At 39.7% G+C, this 21,830-nt stretch overlaps 1 protein-coding gene across 1 annotated transcript in view; it reads right to left on the bottom strand.

The window, feature by feature from the left end:
* The window catches only part of LOC139720525 (uncharacterized), a 31,706-nt gene extending 11,722 nt beyond the window's left edge, over nucleotides 1-19,984 (bottom strand). Inside the window, exons 1-12 of the mRNA XM_071631878.1 lie at nucleotides 19,787-19,984; nucleotides 17,802-18,050; nucleotides 17,177-17,283; nucleotides 14,591-14,682; nucleotides 12,804-12,833; nucleotides 11,024-11,116; nucleotides 7,187-7,303; nucleotides 6,729-6,770; nucleotides 4,784-5,949; nucleotides 3,342-3,498; nucleotides 2,498-2,770; nucleotides 1,710-1,777 (exon numbers count right to left, since the gene is read on the bottom strand). Of these exons, the coding sequence (XP_071487979.1) occupies nucleotides 1,710-1,777; nucleotides 2,498-2,770; nucleotides 3,342-3,498; nucleotides 4,784-5,949; nucleotides 6,729-6,770; nucleotides 7,187-7,303; nucleotides 11,024-11,116; nucleotides 12,804-12,833; nucleotides 14,591-14,682; nucleotides 17,177-17,283; nucleotides 17,802-18,050; nucleotides 19,787-19,984 (2,592 nt within the window). The remainder of the gene's footprint in view (nucleotides 1-1,709; nucleotides 1,778-2,497; nucleotides 2,771-3,341; nucleotides 3,499-4,783; nucleotides 5,950-6,728; nucleotides 6,771-7,186; nucleotides 7,304-11,023; nucleotides 11,117-12,803; nucleotides 12,834-14,590; nucleotides 14,683-17,176; nucleotides 17,284-17,801; nucleotides 18,051-19,786) is intronic.
* Between the last annotated feature and the right edge of the window lie 1,846 nt (nucleotides 19,985-21,830).

Here is a 21,830-nt window from a genome sequence, read left to right as displayed (position 1 = left end):
AGGTGTCTAGACATGCTAGACATATAAGCACTGAACCATTTGAAGCAATTTACTTTCAAACACTGAGATTAACATATAAATTTAAAGTTTGATGGGATTTATTTGGCTTTTTTGCAAATCTTAAAGTTAAATCTACAGGATTAGAAGCAGACATTCTGGACATTGAGACGACGCATTCTTATTAAATATTGGGACATCCATCTCTCAAGATCGTCTATTCCTACTCTTCCTATTTTACTTTCATAACATACTGGATGCAAGACAGGGGTGTGGGTCTTGGGGTGCTGCCCCTCCCCTTCCGACTTTTAGATCAGAAAGAAGAACACCTCCAAAGCCCTTAGACTCAGGATTCTCCGGAGTAGCTCAAGGAAAGGAACTTCCTCTTGATAGTACACCATCAGTAGGGGCCATTACTCCACCACCATCTCCCCCTCCCCCCACCATCCACGTACACAACGTTCCACAGCCCCCTGAAAAATAACTGCCGCTAGTTTCATCTAGTAGGCCTATGTTATAGTTCTACGCTCACAATGTCGTGATATATTTCTCGAATATTACAACAACGCAAATGCATGGCAGGCCATGCGATACGAATGAGAAACACTCTTTCCTTTTCAGGATCTGCTCTGGCTAAGCTACACCACTATGTTCTTAAAACACTATTAAAGAAGAAAACATCAATTATTCTGTGCTTTCCATATTCTCTACAACTAATGACGTCATCTATTACATCAGAAACCACTAGAGCTAATCCTCATACCATCATATATTATGTCATTAATTGCCCTGTCACATGTTCCTGTGATACAAAAGCAACAAACAACTACAACAAAAATTCCACTTTTCACACTTTGAAAACTTTCTCCTTCAGGTATTTAAAATATCATGCCAGTGGAGAGTATCTGGCAGTACCTCTGCAAGTGCTGCGGACGCCTAGCTGCTTCCTCTCCGATACAATTAAAGCAATTCTTTCCTTCATTCCTTCCTTTCCTCCTTTCTTCTTTCTTTCTTTCTTTCTTTCCTTCCTTCCTTTTCTTTCTTAGTGCCCTTCCCATTTTCTCTAGTTGTTTGTTCTTTCTACATCTTTCTTTTTCCACGAGCGTTTGTGTACCTTGGTACTCTTCTCTTCTTTTTTTTTTCCTTTTGTATGCTCAATATGATATTAAGTGGCCAGCATCTCTACAAGCTTGTCTTTTACATTGGTCTCTTTTTCCAATAACACAATGATTTTGAAAATATAGTCTCATATGTGCATATTTTCATATTGTTGAATTACTTTTTTTGTTTGTGATTTTTATGGGATCGAAAACATAAATGTGATATTGGAAATTAATTTTGATATGAATTGAACTGAATTGAATTGAACTAAATCAGTGACGTCTCGAGTACGAAGTGACATAAAACCAAGATAAAACTCTCACGCCAAGCGACTTTATGCACCCAATCCAGTTTCCTACGAAAAGATAGGACAGAGCTGCAGTGATCCAAATGACTTGCATAGATGACTTTCATAATGCCCAAGCCGGTGCATTTCCACCAAAACTTGTCCCAACATCCGCTGGTATTTTGTAGCTTCTGTCTCAAAATAATTTCCCCTCGTCGATGGCCGACTACCCATGAAGGTAAGCGAAGTATGTTCATCTCTGCTACGACCACACACCCAGGCGTTCCCTGTGACATAGAGGGGATCTCTGATGGGCGTGGCCTACTTTCAAGGCTGTCCTCCTTTGTAAGTCCAGCTGCACGTACGTCAGTCCGTAAAGAAGGAAATGGTCGCCTGCATAAACGGAAAATGGTCATGTGATATCAAAGACGTAACGTTCTTGTCGACATATCCGTCTGTCGTATGATACAATTTTTTCTTGAGAAATCAGGTAAATCGTAACTGTTTATGCGTGTGACAAAATGAGGATTCATTTGTATTTGTATGTAATACTGGCTCCTCGCAATTTTTGGAAAATACAATTGAGTGAAATAATATGATAGTTGTACTATCCATAGAATAACTAAACATGACGGAAAGAAAGGACTCTTCCCACATGCACCAGTTTCATTCTCCTCTTTATTAAAAAACAAAACAAAAAATATTCAGGATGAGCAGGATGTCTCCTCCATTTCCTACAACTTTCATTTCAATTCAATTTCATCTGCTTTTGTGATGCGTAGTATTGTTAACTTCACGTTTATTTGTTTGTTACTACATTGTATTAATATTGTGTTATTTTGTGTATGAAAATGTTTTGCATTGTTGGAAATTGACTAAATGAAAAGAAATGAACGAAATGAGCATATCAAATTCGCCTTTAAGTACACTATTGTGTCCTATCTTGCTATTCATGAAATTTAGTTCACCCTTGTGGAATGTGCGTTCATAAAGGTCACTGTCTGTTCAATTCACGGTTTTTTTTTCTTTGAAAGATGACATTAGTCCATCGCAAATGACAATTTGAAAGGAAAAGATGAGGAGGATTGTAAGAAATGATAATTCCGTGCAGACCTAGGTAGGAGAATGCTGATGTGGGGCGACGCCTTGTCAAACCAGAGAACTCCCGATGGCTCCTCCTTGGATACCCAGCATCCATCACGCCTCGCCTGTTGTCATAGCGCCACACCCAACGACCGGTGAAGAGGTACGATTTGTCGAGCTCGGCGTCGTAGAGGGCAGCATCGATAGTTACGAAAAGAGGAATTCCCATCTCCGTAACGCGCTGACGATGAGTTCCGTCGTCTGAACCGTTCGCAATATTCGTGATGACGTGCATGTCGAGATCTGGGGACACATTACATTTCGTAAACAACACACGCTTAGCGGCTGTGGCGGCTACAGCATATTACTCAAAATCATTGTAATTTGTAAATGTATACTATGTGAGACAATTTGTAGTAGTAGTAGTAGTAGTAGTGTAGTAGTTGTTGTTGTCGTTGTTGTTCACATAACGTTTTTCCCAATTGCGGTATGAATGCATTATTAAGAATTTTTCTTTTCATTTTTTCATTTCAATTTCATCGATAATAATAATTGATGCGAAGAATTACGACTCGGTTGATTTTGGAACCTCTAGGACCTAAATTTCAGATAACACAGCGTATGACCGGATGACTTTATGCACCCTTATTCCTCTCAATAAATACAGGATTTGTCATCATCGACGGAGTACGACTCTGATTACTTAAAATCTTACTAAAAACTTATTAAAAGCTCACAAAATCAAATAGTTGTTTACGATTTGACTGTTCAAAAGTCACTTAATGGTCAACGTAATAAGATGTGTTCAACAGTATTTCATGCTACTGCATGTCGTAAGTTCTTTATAGGTACTTTTAATCTTTTTCCTTCTTACAGGTGAACAGGACCCATTCGTCGAGGGCGCTGCGATAAAATGCCGCTGTCACCTTCTGACCTTCCAACGCCACGCCGAAGTACGACCTGAGAGTTTCCCGCTGGGTTGACACCGCCCTCTGCCGGTCAGAAATGTTCACCCGCCAGAGATACTGGCCCTGCAATGAAAACAGAAATGACGCATTGGCATCGTTCTGTTATTGAGACAGTACGTGAGCTTCCGAACCTTAATTGAAACTGCACTTCGCCATTTGATTTGATTTGCAGATAATATCTTACTGCTGTAGGCCCTTTAGTATAATATACCCAGTTAGCCATTTTCATTTCATTTCATCTCATTTATTAAAGGACAAGTTCACCTTCATAAACATAAGGATTGAGAGAATGCAACAATATTAGTAGAACACATCAGTGAAAGTTTGAGGAAAATTGGACAATCGATGCAAAAGTTATGAATTTTTAAAATTTTTGTGTTGGAACCGCTGGATGAGGAGACTACTACAGCTTGTGAGTCATATGCGTACAACAGTATAAAGAAAATGTAAAAGAAAATTCAACATATTTTCACTTTTTTCGCATAATAAACTGAGAGCTCTTGACTTGCCTCTTTCTAAATGCAGGGGGAATAATATTACCCATAACATTTGTCGGTAACGAGTCAGGGGAATGTGTACTTTTTTCAAAAGATGGCATTTTGTGAAATTCTCTTTATATTTTCCTTATATTGTTGTACGCATGTGACATCTAAGTTATTCATACACTGGAGTAGTCTTCTCATCCAGCGGTTACTGCACAAAAACTTCAAAAATTCATAACTTTTGAACGGATTGTCTGATTTTCCTCAAACTTTCAATGATGTGTTCTACTAATATTGCTACATTCTCTCAATCCTTATGTTTATGAAGGTGAACTTGTCCTTTAAGTTTCCACACAAATCATACAGTGTTGTGTTTACAACATCCATCCATGATAATGTAAAATAACACATAAATTATAAGTTCAGTTTAAACAAATTGCATTTATATGGCGCAAAATCAATTGAAATCATTTTCAAGTACATTACATTCATGAGCAGTCTTGTCGAAAAAAGAGCAATTCTTTCAGCTTTGTATATCTTAAAGAGGACACAAATATATAAGCCTACATCCCTGTACCTTTAAAAATACAAAAAATCTGTTTACTTTTTCCCCTCCGTGGATTCCCCGTATGTCTGTTCACATAGTTTATGTGAGGGGATCAAAAGATTTCATCGTATATTGACTCTTAAAGCATGTTTTAACTTTGCTATACTACAGGAAAACATAAGTCTACAAAATGTTTGATGATGTTGAATGGCAGCTTGCCATTTTAGACCGGAGAAAAAGTCCTAAACCCTAAAAATCAGGAGAATCTTGAGATCGTGAGAATCACAGTATCGAAAGTGTAAACATATAACCGCCTCACCCGGAAGAGAAAGAGAGTCTGTCCCACCGATTCCATCGCCGTGAAATGATCAACGCAAAGCTCTCTGGGAAGGGCATTCTGATTAACCCCATTTTCCCATGGTAGAGTCAGATAGGTTTTGGCGCCCGAGTTCGGTCGTGCGTTGTAGTTACTCGTGACTGGCATCCGGGCAACAGCTAATGGCGTCACAATGGTGCTCATTACATATTCAACGTTGTCTTGATCTTTAGAGTACTGCGTTGTTCCTTCGATTGGGTGTTCAAATGAACTGACCCCCTGCGGAGTAGAATGTGTTGTGATAATGTCCGTTGTCTCCTTTAAAAATGTCGATTGCGGATCTGAACCCGATGACGTAATAGAGTGGGATGACATGGACACAGAACTTGACTCAACGTCGGAAGGAGTATGTTGGGTCGTAGAGACATCATTTTCAAGGGTCGTTTCACTGTCATTTTCCGGGGTTTGTGTGGATGTAGATATCTCTATATCATGTGTGTCAGGTCTATCTCGTGTACCTGTTTCAACTTCTGGAATGATTGTAGGTCTGACTCGATTTTCAAAATGCGTACCCATGTTTTTACTATTTGTTGAGCTGCCACGCGCGGTAGTTATGGAGTTCGTGTGAGAATGTGGCAATAAAGTGTTACTCGAGGTCGTTGCATCTGGGGACACTGTTGAAACCTTGGATGACATCCACTGAACGGTTTTTGAGGTAGGCGAACCATCGACTGTCGTATCACTGGATGCGGGACCATCATCCCCTCTTGGGAGTGCCGATGTTCCAAACTCAGGTCGAATCCCATTATCTGTAGCATCCTTGATGAGGCCTCGAGGTTCTTCATCGAGTTTCTCGGGAGCACCGTCTTTGGCAGTGGAGTTCAGCATTTGTCCTCGAGCGCCCTCCAGCGATGATGGGTGGGGAATGTTTCCCGGGGTATATTCACTGTCTTCACTTGTCTCTTCTTGATTCGAATATCCGCTCGAAGCACCACGTGCTCCATCATGTGTGGTTAAAGTTTCTGGAGATTCTCCCAGAGCGCTTCCTGCTCTTGTCGTGGGCGATAAAGTTGCATCTATTCCAGTGGTCGTTGCCATGGCAATGTCTGAAGATGTAGCGCTAACTGTAGCTTCTGTCATCGTAATGACATCTGTCAATCCAGTAAAATCTGTTGAAATATCACAGTGATAGAAAATCACGGGACCTCCCATGTTATTAGAAGCAGACGAGTAGACCTCCTACACAACATAGTTTTGAGATAAAGTCAAATTCTTCTTATGGCAAACTCGGAGTGATCGTGCATGCCTAATCTGTCATTACAGCGTGCAATGTGTTTCTGTTAGTATGATTACTGAATTTACCAATTCTCTTATTGGACATTACCGGCGTTAAAATGATATTGTAGATCCGACATTTGAATGTCTTCGTTAATGGTGATTCAAGGTGCTCGGACATTTTATTGGCGATGCTACTTAAACTTGTTGTGAAAGGAAAGCCTAGTATCAATTCCACCTATCCCCTCCTTCCTTCACACCCACATAAATGATTTTATTGTTCAAACATGGAACTACATAAAGTTACATTATTGCAGCTCCATGGTTCAAATCATAGCAATATAGCGTTGTATAAATTAGTCACAACGGCAACCCAGACCTTACGAGATTGAAAGATATTTGCCCTGCTTTCAATGGAAAGTTTTAGCTGCATGGAGTCCAGGAAAATTGCAATATGTTTATAGCTCGACATTTTTCGTGCATATATCGATTGAGAAGCGTGTTGACATTTTGCATCAATTTCGGACAAACTGACTATGTTACAGAAACTATAACAGGTATGATAATGTACAAGTAGGCCTACGTACGTTGCTCTACCCGTTTTCGATATTTTTTTCCCACTAGATTATGATGTAATCGACTTTTAAAGAGTCGTAACTTCAAACATACTCACCTGTTGTTGGGGATTCGCACGTAAAATCCGGATCCTCGGCCTCTAATTTAATACAGAACAGAAAAGATAAGAGGTTTGAATGTCTCATTATATTCTAATGTCGTTTGGGTAATCCCATTAATGTCACAGTATGATTTTACAAATTTCCTGTCGAATGCTCTCAACTAGTTAGTCTTGACAGAAAATGACATGACTAAGTGACACAGAGAAGGTAATGAGGGGTTGAAATAAAAGCAATGCTGAATAGCAAGGTGTCCCTTGTGGTAGTGGCCCTGCGCTTTGTTGTTTCTAATAATGTCGATACCTGTGATCAATGTCCACGATGTACCAAGGTGTGACCGTGAGTAACGTCACAATCACTTGCACCCCCCCCCCCCCAAAAAAAAGAAAGAAAAAGAAAAAGAAAATAAATAAATAGAAAAGATTTGAAGTAGACACAATGAATGATTTTGACGTACCACAAACTCCACACATGAGCGGACAGTAACGGGGAATGTAGCTATAGATGGGGCACACGAACGGACCAGGCCAGCCGGGGCTTTTCCAGCAGTATTCGTGAGTGTCCACGCACGGCTCTGCAGCAGGAGTCAAGACATGAACACAAAATAGCATGAATTATCTTGAGTGACATTTTCTGCTCTTGGTCGGTTAAAGTCCTTTTTATCTCAATCATAACTCGGATAGAGTTCATAGCAAAACCGAGGGCAGCCTTTTTAGCGTTAGCACTGCTTTTCCAGAAGATCCTGCTAACAAAACTTCTCATGCATATAAGTCAATTACCCATATCAGAGCAACTGGGTCAAATGAAACATTGTGGGTTGTTCAAGGTTGAAAGCACCTATAGAGAGGGACTCGAACTCTGGGTCTCAAGTACAAGAGTCCGGAGTCTTAACCACTACACCTCAGAGCCCGTAATTCCCAAAATTTAGCTGATTTGCCATACTTCGTCCCTTATTAAACTCGGAAATGCCCATAGATCTGGAATAGGACCAACCATGCAGTGTTTCCGATGATAATGAGTCAGGCAGGTACCTCGTTTACACTGTTTCCTTCGCAGCGGTCCTTAGTCTGACACAGATAATATACTGGTTTTTCGAAGTTCATCGTAAATCACTTAGTAGTTCAAAAAACTCGTGACCATGTCACACAGGCACAAGGAAACAGTTTTTCTCTCCCTTTTAGAGGGCCATATCAGTGTAAGAAAAGCTTGAAATTTTGATGGGAAAATTGGAAGCAGATAGAAAACATATCATAGTAGGAGATGTTCTGTATAAAAACGTGCTTCTCCTTTGAATAATAACCTAGGCATATTCCGTCTAATATTTCTCTATATTAATAGATGCAGGGGTTTTTTTTTAAGATGATTTGATGAAATAAGTTTGAATGTGATGCGCAATGCGATAGAGTATCAACCCTTGACGCATTCATCAGTGCACATGCAGCTAAGTTTCAGTAATACCAATGATATTCTCTTACTCTTACATGCCCATGTTTCTCCCGCTTTGCAGTATTTGATTGTTTGTTTGTTTGTTTGTTTGTTTGTTTGTTTGTTTGTTTGACAAAACCGTGTTTGTAATCTTTTCCTTTCGTATCTAAAAATTAGTTCATATGCATGTATTTCACTTTTCCAATACCGGTATTATATTTGTAATTGTGGTGTTCTGTATTTCTAACCTTTCAGTGTGGACCCATCCGAAAACCAGCCTTTGGCTGACGAGGGTGTTCCACCCAATGAGTGAAAAATGAAAACTGAATCGAATTGAATTGATCATCTTTGACACACGCTGTGGGTATACATCGTCTCGTTCTATTTTGATTTCTCTCCTCTTTTTCTATTAGAGATTTGTTGGACCTTTTGAGAAAGCTTGCCTTCTTTGCCTCCCCGCGTTGACGACAAGGAGTATCAAGGAACATTATGAGACATCAGCGCCGCAACAGCGCAGCACACGAGATTCTTGTCTAAGTTTAAAGGGACTGTACAGTACTGGTTGAGGTGGGGATTCAGGTTTATAACATTAATAAGTGAGATAAGGAGAAATCTCTTATGAAATGTGAAAGAGCATGTAATTTTAAGGAGGATTCAACATTTATTTGATGAAAATTGGTTTTGAAATGGCTGAGATATCCAAAAAAGAGCGATTCTAGTAAAGTGTGGGACCCCGTTACGATCGCTTTGTGTTACTTTATTTTTGGATGTTTCAGTCATTCCAAATCCGATTTTCATCAAATACACTTTGAATTCCTATTAAAATGGTATGCTCTGTACTATATCATAATTGTTTTCTTGGTATCTGGCAAAAAGTTAAAAGCCCAATTCTCATCTCCACCAATACTGTATCATCCCTTTAAACTAGACGTGATGGAACTAGATTGTCTATAGGCCTATACATATCTCCAATGCATTCGATTCTTTTTTCAAAAACATGCATTGGCAAACTGATACAGAAAATTTGCATAGGTTGGGGAAAGATAAACCACTACCAAAAAGAAATCTAGAGGTTTAGCCAACCTAAATTTGGCTGGCTAGCCTTTTTTGTTGTTGCTATGCATTCAAAATCATAATCCTTCTTTGAATTACTGAAACGTAGTGGAACGGCTTCATGTTATGTGTTTCACACAGCCATATTCTTATATCGATTATTATTGTTTTCATATCTGTAGCTGACCAATTGAGAAGTAGGCCCTACTTTGTTTTTCGTCGTTTGTGATTTTGGTGATGGCGGAAGCTGTTGATAGGGAAGGGTTTCACATGACGCAGGCACGTTTGTTGATATTTGTTTTATTGTTGTTGTTGTTGTTGTTGTTGTTGTTTGAGAGAGAGAATGTGTGTGTGTGTGTGTGTGTGTGTGTGTGTGTGTGTGTGTGTGTGTGTGTGTGTGTGTGTGTGTGTGTGTGTGTGTGTGTGTGTGTGTGTGTGTGTGTGTGGTCTGCATGCCTTGCTCTGCGCGATCCCGTCCTTGTGTGGGAGTCGCAGTCGCTCACGGCCTCATACTTGAACGACGTCGACGAGCTCATTAAAGCACGGATGTGGTTTGTTCTCTACAAGCTATAAAAACAGAAAAAAAATACTTTCAGCTACAACAGTCATGGGAACAAAAGCTAATCCAAATGATGATTTTCAGTTGCAAAGTCAAGGGCTTTCCATTAGCTTACTGTATTATGAAAACAGAACGCGAGGCTATACTTGCAGTGCGACCGCCTTTATAGTGTGACAATGAGCATTCCGACTCGCCTTAATAAAGTTCCAGAAGCTATTATACATAATACGAAGTCAAGAAGAAAAACATGTTTTGTATCTTTTCTCTTTTCGTTGGAAGGTTTTAGTTTAATTTTGTTTTTCTTATTTTGGTTTGTTTGCTTTGGCAGCAATGATGTCCGTCAAAAGCTTTGGTACCATTAAAAAAAAAGCTTTTGATGAACATCATTCTGTAAATACTTACGGGTAACTGTCAGTTATATTTTCATCTACAAAAGAAAGGATACTAGGGTCTACTTGAGTGACAGGAATAGAATAATCCGCGAATGATAGATGGTATTCTACCGTAAGCCGTAGTTGTTAGAGGAGAGAGATGGATAGAGAAAAAGAGGGGGGGGGGGTAGAGAGGGAGAGGAGAGATCACGCTGACAGACAAACAAGTTAGTAGTAGTACAGGAACTGAATTACTGCGTGTGGTGTGTGTGTGTGTATGTGTGTTTGTGTGTGATTATGGTGTGTGTGGAAGTGTGTATTATATGTGTTACAATTACAGTATTAGTTTCACATAAATTTCTTCTTCTCCATGAAAATATTAGAATAATTAAATATAGAACAGAGAATGTCTTTATTGTTGACCAAATTATTCAATTTTGTTACTTTGTACAGTCAAACCAGATCAAATTACTGTCTTCGGAAGCTATGGAATTTAAATAAATAATATCATTGAAAAAGAATTGTATTCTATGTGTTGATCGTGTGCATAGAGCAATCATCACACCTGTTATATCGTACCAGTAATGAATGGCGAGCTCTTCCATATAATATTTAACAACGGGACGCTGTCACGGAGAGAAGGGTTGGGGAACGAGAGAAGTGGGTTAAGGGGGATGGGGTGGGGAGTCGGGGATCCTGTACAATAGATCGTGCGAATCGAAAGTCAAGGTCACTCAAGGTTAGCCCACGATGACAGATCGAGGGATCGAAAATCAACTCAACGCACGACAAACTATTTCACAAGTTTTTCCGATTCACACTGCCGCTGCACTCGGTCTGTTTTCTGTGTTTTCTCTCTCTGTACTGAAGACATGCCACCACTCACTTTCACATTCGTTGCCATGCCAACCCTTCGCGCAGGAGCAGGTGCAGGTCCGAGCATCCAACGTGCCACAGTTCTGACATGTCAACCTACATTCTGGTGTGTGTGAGAAAGAAAAAAAAAATGGGAAATGAAAACGGGATTTGCTCGCTGGCCTCCCCTTGCGTTTTGCCCTGGTGAAACGATCGCCAGCTAAAACGGGAACATCTTTCAATACATCCTGACGTGTGGGTTGTTTTTTCCTACCCCTGACCCCCTCCCCCTTTTTTTTCTCTCTCTCTTTCTTCTTTATTATAACAACAGTCAGCGGTTGCTTTTTAGCAGATAACCGTCACAAAATGTTAGGCATAAAATTCATATGTGGGAAAGCTTACCAGCATCCTGTTAACCCTAGAATACAAATTTATTTTGTCATTGCCCAAAACCTAAGCTGTTTTCACTATATCGCTTCGAACTATAGGACATGCTTTTGATTACACGTTGAATGGCATGGGTGAAGACGGTGTATTACAATGATGTAGTTCCACACTTCGCTGGCTTCTGGAAGTTCTTCAGCCAAACCATTTATATAACGTGTGGGGCATAGTTGTATAATACGTTTTCAAGCCTGAAAAGCAGCTTCGACGTATGATGGCGTGGTATTAATATCATTATGAATTAGGCTTAGATTACTAATTTCATTTCACTCACTCTTCCTCTATATTGCAAAAAAAAAAACAAACAAACATCGCTTGAAACATTAACGAGATACGAAGAGTAGATTGAATTTAGCATCATCTTTTATAAAATCTTGATATGGTGCAGACATAAGGGTTTAATCACATAACCGCTGTCAGATGAACCCACAACCGCCTATCATTTCATTTCAATCAAATTTATATTAATCTATTTTCCTTCCACAGAACAGAAGTATGGAAGTTACAAATGATCTTGTGGGTATAAATTGATTGAGTTCATGACGAAGAAACGAATTTCAATCAACAAATTAAATGCTTGCATACATAGTTTTAAGTCAGACTTATGCCATTACTTATATTCTAACAAATACGAGTGATTAAGTAAAAAAAAAACAATAATAATAATAATGCAAATGATTGCATTTATAAGGCGCTTTATACTGGTGTTTCTAAGCGCACAGTGGTAGCAGCAGCAGCAGCAGAAGCAAGCAAACAAACAAACAAACAAACTAACAGTGCTGGTATATACCATTGAAAATGGAAGTTTAACTACCACCCAGACTCCTCCTTCTGCTATACAACTATACTGCAATTACTGTACTACTACTACTACCACTACTATACTACTACTACAACTACTACTACAACTACTACTACTACTACTACTACTACTACTACTACTACTACTACTACTACTACCACTACTATACTACTACTACTTCTACTACTACAACAACTACTACTACTACTACTACTACTACTACTACTGCTACTTCTACTAGGGAGCTGCTGCTGCTACTACTACCACTGACTGCTACTACTACTACTGCTTCTGCTGCATGCCGCTGTCTGTTTATTTGTTTCTTTGCTTTCATTTTCCATCTGACAAGATAATTATAGAAGCCCAATGAATCACCAATGGTTATACTACCACAACCCCCGGAGTAGAGTAAAATATTTTGCTCAGCACTGCAATCACCACTTCATGCTAACTCTGTGACTACAACTATATACAGTACTATAGTCTGAGATGAAATCAGAAAGATGGGATGATAAGTTATTTTCACCGTGGACCTACAATGTTGTAGGCCCATGTTTTCACTCACCACATGGTCCTGAATGGTCGGCGCACGGTCCTGAAAATGTAAAGGAATGTAACGTTATCACTTTTTCACATTTGAAATTGAGTTGAAATAATGAACTCTGGTTGTTTACATATTTCCTAGATTAATGAAAATAATCTAGCATTGCAGTAATATTCTTGCCAAAAAAAAAAAAAGATACACAGCACTATGATTTGGAGTTGCTAAAAGAATTTGAAACTTTTGAAAGTTTTCAACGGCCAAGTTGGAAATGATAGTTCAAATGTTGCCTCAGCTTATAACATAGGAAATAAAGTGGGAATAAAGTGGGAGAAAATACATGTATTTCAATCCCCCCCCCCCCCCCCTTCGAATGACAAGGAATGGGGATATAAAAACTGTAGCTGTGAGATCCAGGGTAATGAAGGGTGACTCAACACAAGTATCACGTATATCCTTGATAGTCATAATCATAATGATAATCAAAATTCTAGGAAAGGATATTAATGATCCAAATGCTGATACACAATCATCATCACCATCATCATCACCATGATGCCATATTTATATGGTAAATGATCTCAATTATTGTACAGAAGATGTTTATGTATTATCTAAAGATGAAAACAATCAGGGACGAATAGACATTATCATAGAACTGTACACATCGGATTCCTTGAATCATGAAAGAAGTACCATCACTCAAACTTGAGTTTCCATATTACAAACACTATTCAGTCTCGTCTCAACGGTATATATCCTACCTCACCCACCCCTGCCGGTGACACTCTGTAACCATATTATCATTTCCGATTTCCAACGAATCTTACTGTAGAAATGTCAACTGGTAATGGCAATGCATGTGCCAATTTCTCGATCAAATTTAAGTCAAGTTTGGCAACGCGACGTGAAACTGTTATTAGGATTTCCTTCCATTTCCCCATAAATTTCAGATTGGCTCTCTAGCTGTCTTTTAGGAAAATTGCTAAATTTACATGGTTAAACAACAAAAACTCTCAAAACAAGTAAATACCGTCTACATAAATCCTTCTGAAGAAAATTTGGTATTACACATGTATAAAGGGCTGTGGGCCCTTGACATTTGAAAAAAAGAAAAGAAAAAAAGGGTGAAGTTACGTTCCACTTCTTCGGAGGTTGTTTCGTCGTCTGAAGGTAAATTCATGTTGTTGTTTTTTTATTGGTAAATAAAATTGTTCTTGGCCATATTTCAAAACTTTTCATGTATTTAGCGCATGTGTTGTAATTCTTTCCCAAGATTTCCCCACGTCCCCCCCCCCCTAAAAAAAAAGGGTGGGATGACACTTATATGAAAAAGAGGGCGTCCTTTAAAAGGAGGGCATTAACTCCACGGGATGTTCATTTTTCAGATCCCAGACTGATACGGATAGATCGCTCCTCATATTTTATTTTGATTGACAGACGAGACCCGAAAGCCTTCCGCATTCTGCTTATTTGTCTCGTTCCGTTTAGTACTACATGCACGGGACAATCAATTGATACTATTGGATAAAGAGCGAAAATCCCAGGGGGTAATGTATCGACTGTTAACATTTTGACTACAGGAGACATGCAGTTTATGAGAGTTAATGTCAACGCTGAAATAAGGTGGACTTTGCCTTTGAATCAAGCGTGGAAACAACTAACCAGGACTACGACACCTATCACTAGCTGTGACGCTTTTCAGTGCAACATTTTCACTGATAATGAAAAAAAAGAGGGACTATTAAACAGCAGGGTTTTTATACTTGAAACCAAGTAATATCCTTCTAATGACAAAACGAGCGACTTACGGCACATATTCTCGAAGCATTCCCCGTTCCCCGAGGCACACCGCGTACAGCTTGGCCCGCTGACGTAGGGCAACATTCCCCGAATATTGCCTCTGCGTGTGAAGATAGGAGTACTAATATCTGTCATCGCTGTTATTATCTACTACGGTTTACACAATCGTTTGACAAATATATATATATATATATATAGTCTATGTCAAATACTTTTTTCCCAAGACTGAGAAGTGCAGAATGATATCCTTGAAGAGAATGAGGCGGTATTTAATAATGAGTAGTAGCGGTAAGAGTGACAATAATAAATCATGATAAAAATGTAAATAATAATGATAGCAGCTATAATCATTATCATCATCAAAATGATAAAGACATGATGATATAAAACAACAACACCAACAATGATAATGATAATGATGATAATAATAATAATGATAATAATAATAATGATAATAATAATAATAGCAATCATATAAAAAAATATGCAATATAATCTCAATTCCCAGGAAGGCCATTCTAGTCGTGGCACTGCTCTTACAGAAGGTTCTACCATTATCATGGACCCCACCAATGCCAGGCGTCCATTTATACACTTGGGTCAAAGTAGACACCGAGGACGTAATGCCCCAGTCACATATAAACACGGATGCTCAAGGATTTACACGGTGATCCGGGGACATCCGGGGACATCCGGGGAGATCCGGGATTTTGGTATGACTGTACACACGGTATCAACACGGCAGCTACACGGATAAGGCCGGAAGAGCGCGGCGTCGACACGGACAAACACGGCATCTACACGGATCAACACGGCAGCTACACGGCAGCCACACGGACCACCCCGGATTGCTCTGCCAACACGGCAATCCCCGGATGACGCCGGATGTTTTTGACCTCCAAAAGTTGCCGTGTTGGCCTCCCGGCGTCAACACGGATCTCTCCCCGGATCAGATCCGGGGTGGTCCGGGGTGATCCGGGATGTCTATGTGACAGGGGCATAACACCTCGTCGAAGAATGAACGCGCCAACCGGATCTTCAGCAGATGACATCCGGTTTAAAATCTAGAGTCTTTACCCATGCCATGGATCTCCATATCCATACATCACGGTGGTCCTATGTTTCAGCAATTTTACCAAAGATTGAGAGAGCAAAAACCTAGTGATTGCGTTTAAGAGTAACTAGCGATTAGATCTATAATTTGCTTGGTATAACTAGAATAAAAGTTTAGCTTATTTGCAAACACGTACTATACACAAATTGCTACGTCGCAAAGAATGTTGACACTCCTTTACTGAAGTATGATGACATTTTTTCAGACGTCAATATAGTGTAAAACTTAACTTTCTTTCCACGATCATGTGCACAAACGTGTATGCAACGAAAGACCAGGAATGTTTTCAAAATGCTCACCTATCTTATAGCAGATTTGTTTTTCCTGTAAAGTCTATTCCCAACTCAGCCATATCTTGTAGAATAGTTTTTTTCTCACTCATTTTATCAAGCCTTCATCATTGTGAACTAACCAAGTTGTTTCCTGATTGTAATGAAGAGCCGATGTCCTTTTTTATCATATCTCCCGATTTACTTCTTGCGTAAACCTTGCACTGCGACACCAGAGTTCCGGTTTCTAGTGGCATTATTGGGGGTCAACTTGAGTTGAAAGACAGTTCCTACGAAGGACTAAGCGATGAAGAAAAAGTGTCCTGCCTGAAAACACCACCACTGTTACCATGGGAATCGAACCAAGGTCCTTATGTCTATGGTCTTGACCACCGATTCAGCTTCAAAGGGCTAGTCATGATATATTTAAGAAGCCCAATAATTGTCGTTATTTGCATCCTGTCATGGCTATTTTATCATTATTATAATCATTATCATTATTATCATTATGATTCATTATTGCTGTTCGTATTATTATTATTATTATTATTATTATCATTATTATTATTATTATTATATTTATTATTATTATTATGTCATCATTTGTATTACTATTATTATCATCATCATCATTATCATCATCATTATGACGATCACTACTACAGGGCATAATACTCAGTGATTATATGCATGGTAGCAGGTAATTCAGGAAAATTTCACTTCCCTTTTGGGACTAATCGAAAGTGTAATCAATTGAGTGATTTGTCAATGAAATCGTTGATCTGTTGAATAACTCTTCGAAACCGGGAACGCAATAGGCGTACCCGGTTATGTGTGTGCGCGCGGGTGCACGTCACGAGACCGACACCCGCGAGTCATACAGCCCACGAGTTATACAGCCCACGAGTCATACAGCCCAGGAGTTCAACACTAAGCAAACAAGGCCCACGAGACTGACACAACGTGGGCTGTGTTTACCTAGTGTCAAACCCGTGGGCTTTATTTGCCTAGTCTCGAACTCGTGGGTTGTATGACTCGTGGAATGTATTGTGACTCATGGGTGTCGGTCTCATGGGATGACCCCGTGTGCACGACATGAGTGTATCTGTATAGTGCCTGTGTACAGTGTATGAGCGCTTCTGTCGTTGTGTATTGCAGGGTTTGAATTCATTAGCTTTCTGTTTATTAGCTTGGATTCATATTCTACTCACCCGGGCAAATAGTTGCAGACGACGATCCAGCGATCGAAGAAAGTGTTATCGCCAACGGAACAGCGAGCTCTGCCACAACCAACCTTATTGGTTGAGGCCCACACGATCTGCGTGAATATTAAGTAATATATAAATTTGAAAGACAAAAGACAAGTGTTAAAAAGCAAAACTAGTGTTTTATGCTTTCATTACACCGTGAGCTGCTGCTGATTTTTCCGACAATAATTTACACGTGAGCGAAGTCATGGTACGCCATAAAATTCGCTACTCGATAATGTGAACTTTTTTGAAAGATAAAAATAGATAGTCGAAATTTACTACTATAAAATGTAAGATCGTATATTTGCTTATTTTTTCTTCTGTTTTTATTTTCATCAGATTCAATTTGTAACTTTATTTTTTTGCTTTACTTTATATGTAATATTGTTATTTGATTGTATTTTTTTTTGATACACGGACTCACAAGAGGATGACTATTGACTGAAGTGAGCGAACCGTTGTAAGATAAGATCAACTCGAACTCTTTATGAATTCTGTTGCTGCTTTAATTTACTTCCAACTATGACATACTATGGCGTAGTACACTAGGTACTTTAAGTATGTCACTTATCCATTCGTTACGCACCTGCGTGTAGTGACCACAAATTTGTCCTTCTGCGCATGAATTGGTGTCGTAGTCGTAAAACCGGTCTTCGTTAATCCAAGCCATGAACGGACTGAGAAGATCTGGTGATCTGTTCCCCGCCAGCACGTAACCAGCCCAGATGTTCTGGCCGAGGAACCGCGATATCGTGGAGTTCTCTGGAATGCCATGCGTCAACGTGCAGCGCGCAGCCCATGCCAGAGCTGCACTAGCAAGGTCTTCGTCCCAAGACTATATGACAGGGAAGACATATCGTTGAGGTCAAGTGTGTATTTTTATGAGACGTTACCCTTTCTAAACGTTCATAAAAGCTTCGCGGATTCAGCCACTTAGAGGATGTACAAATATTTTGGTTATCGATCACCACATTTGTCCAATTCTGCGTCGTAACGTTGTGTAAATATGCAACGTGATAAACAACGTCGTAGCATGCATGGCCAAACATGGTTGTGTGAAAGAGAGCAAAGCAACCTACAGACCTTCGGAAAGCAATTGAAAAAAGAAAACATGCTGATGATATTTTGATCAGTCCCGAATCATATTATGAACACATAGCCCCTACCTCCTACTTCAAGTCTCCCTAGTACTGAGTTCTAAAAAGTTTATTAAACTTGACTTCATGCTATGTAGTTAATAAAGTACTCCGTAATAGAAGTTGCATCTGCTTTCAGCGCGATTTAAGTGATTAAGTGATTGCAGCAATGTTAACCCGTTCAGTACAGGAACCTGGTCGCCTGTGTATTAAGTCTATGAGGGGTTCAGAATTTAGTATCGAACGGGTTAATTGAACACATCAGTGAAGTTTGAGGAAAATCGGATAGTTCGTTCAGAAGTTTTGGATTTTTACAGTTTCTGTGTCCCCATCGCTGCGAGAGAAGACTGCAACAGTTTGTGACATCTCTGCAGAGCAACGATAAATCATTTTTTTTTTTAAATAACTAAAATTCAGGAAAACTTCATTTTTTTCTGGCATAATCAAAGATCAATTGACTTACAGTAACTCTTTTCAAAAGTTGGGCATATGATATTACCTTTAACATTTACAGGTCAGTAACAAGGCAAAGGGATTAGTGTTTTTCATTAAAAATTTCTAATTAGAAACACTAGACTCTAATCCCTTTGCCTTGCTACTGACCCAAAATGTTAAAGGTAATGTTACAACATTCGTTATATCGTAGCTCTGCAGAGAAACCATGAACTGTCGTAGTATTCTCTTCAAAGATTTGAATGCGGAGTGGAGATTCGGTTGAGCCCATATCTTAAGTATCAAGGCTGAAGCTTCCGTTATGAAAAGGGCTAAAATAAACGCCGATAAAATGGCACATTCTTACACACGATAACGCGTTACGAAACCCAGGGTGCCACGCGTCAAGTTATGAATGACTTTTGACCGAAGCGAAAGTGAGCTATGACGAGGCAGCAAGATAGAATATGGATGTATATTTTGCGTATAATCATAAATACAATGCAAGGTTATGGTAAGTAATGTAAATATTTTTGATGGCTGCGTTTAACAACTAGCCATATCTTGTCAATTTGTCTTCCTTGAACTTCCGTCCCTCCCCTCCCAACCCCTCCCCCGCCGCACCTGTTAGTCCATTACACATGTAACGAGTTTGACATCTACATTACTGTCCTCCTTTTTTTTTGAAGCAAGTTGGATGCGGTTAAAAACTGAAGTAACATTGACCTGCGGCTTGCAATGAACTGGACATTTTCTAAAGGGCCGATGAGATGTGAAATTTTGACGTTCAAAAAGAAGAAATCTGGCTGGAAGGTACCTTTTCTTAAAAGAATAATTATGGATCAGAAATTAGCACGGCAAAAGTTTCCACCGATACGTACGTCGAATCTATTCGGGTTCTGTGACCTACAACAGAGCTAGGATAAGAGATGGAGGGGTAAGGGGAGGGGCTTCAGAGAAAATAACAACAATTAGGTTATTTCTGTAATAAGTTTCGACCTACCATAAACTCCATGTTTGCAGCTGACGGTGTCACGTTGCCCCGTTTCTGGTTATGGATATCCACGATTTTGCGCGCCTCTTCAGCGCTGAACGGGACAGACCGCCCATTGTCTCCCATGGCAACTGCTACCCTCCTCCATCCAGGTGGAGAAGAGACGAAAAACAGGATAAAAATCACGAAGCGAACCCACGGAGACATGTCCAAACCACTATAATAACGCCCAATACTCACATTTTTCTCAGGTAAGGGCCAGAAAGAGGTAGTCGTTTGCAAAACGCAGTGAATTGCCGACAGTGCATTGTTTTTTGTGTTAAAGCACCTGATAACTCGCGATTTCCTGTTCTCCTGTAGAGTTAAGTCCACGAGTAATCAAGGAGATAACCAGACGATTGCCGCTTTCACACTGGTAACCATAGTCACAGACTTATGTCATGCGCAGAGCAAAACGTCATAACACTTACTGATAGTCCACATGACTTTCGTTCGTATTCTAACGATGTGATATGTGTCGATGTGTGTGTGTGCATCCACTGGAATCCCTCCCTCGCCCATTCATGTTCCGTCCCACACACGCTCTGGCGGAAATTACAAATCCTTTAATGCTAGCTCGGAGTAGCAAAGTTATTCAACTCACTGTCTGCGGGCTTCCTCTACTGAGCCTATGAATCTGCGAGGGAAGAATTTTCAACCCCATGCATGCTCGTATAAAAGGTTATCAAAGTCCAATGACTAGGAGGCCGTGGGAAAATATTGCTGATGTTTACAACACAACGGAAATGAGCTCGACGTTACAGTAACAACAGCAACAACAATGACAGTGTAAAAGCAACTACGTTTGGATTTATTCATGAAATGAAGGGGGGGGGGGGTGGGGAGCACCAAAATTGAAGCGAAACTTGACTTCATTATATTGAGGACACATGCCTGGATCGGTGCGAGTGAAATCTTGGCACGGGCCGAGAAGATTAAGTCTTTACCTCCCCACTGCACTGACACTCCAGTTTCACTCTAAGGAATTGGTATGATCCCCGGGGGTGCGACGCCTCGAGGGTGCATCACCATTAACCTCCACGGAACCCTGAGGATCGGACCAGAGGGGTTTTTATTATCTCTTTTTTACCCCACCGCAACTGGTTTATCGGGCACGATTTGCCCGTATAACTCCTTTCTGAGCCGGTTGAAATTGCATATCTAACATTTTATCATTCACCAAAATATGGATACGAGTTTACTCGATTAGGATATATTTCTTTGAAGACATATGAAAGTTCACTTACTCTAATTCTTTGTATCGTTCTACAATAGTTGCTGTGACATCGTGGATTGTTGTTGCCGTCACAACTATAGAGGGCAGCACACGGAATTAGCTGTACATCATTGTGAGGAAATGATCCTATTAAAAGTGCCTACAAAGGTATAGTTTATTTTCATGATATGTGGATGATAACGCTCCTTCATAAACTTAATCTAAGACTGAACAAGAACGGAAAGCTTAGAAAGCCTGCATAATGCGAAAACAGCTGTCCTTAAATGTCTCGTTCTTTCATGTAAGATTTAATTTACATTTCCATATCGGTCCATTTATATTTTTGTCATCAAAAAGGAAAATCTTGAATTTACTGTTTCCTAGAACAAGCTGCATATTGTCCTAGCACTGTAGAAGTTTGAGGTCAGAAACCGGTGATGATCATATGGTAGTCTGGTAGTTGATTGTTTGAATAAATAATTTGTTGAAATACAACCATTAAGAAAAATATAAATATATAGTAATGACAAATATTGTATGAACTATAAACCTAGAGCTAATCATACACTGTTGTTCAAAATTCCTGTAATGCCCTCTGCGTCTATTTTTTACACATCTCAGCCGATACTTATCTCAATCCACCGTCCTACAGTGACCATACGTTCTCGAGCGCTTGAGCTGAAAATATTTTTGACATCGGTCGTAATGTCCTGCTAGGCTCGATGTGATATCGACAGGGAAAATATGCGCACAGCTGTTATTTTCATTCAAAGTTTACAAAACCGGACTGCTTATTTC

The sequence above is a fragment of the Diadema antillarum genome, unplaced genomic scaffold, assembly GCF_040938485.1.
Source record: "Diadema antillarum isolate AM-2024a unplaced genomic scaffold, OU_Dant_1.0 scf00000128, whole genome shotgun sequence".
NCBI lineage: Eukaryota > Metazoa > Echinodermata > Echinoidea > Diadematoida > Diadematidae > Diadema > Diadema antillarum.
This window is presented reverse-complemented; position numbering and strand designations above follow the sequence as displayed.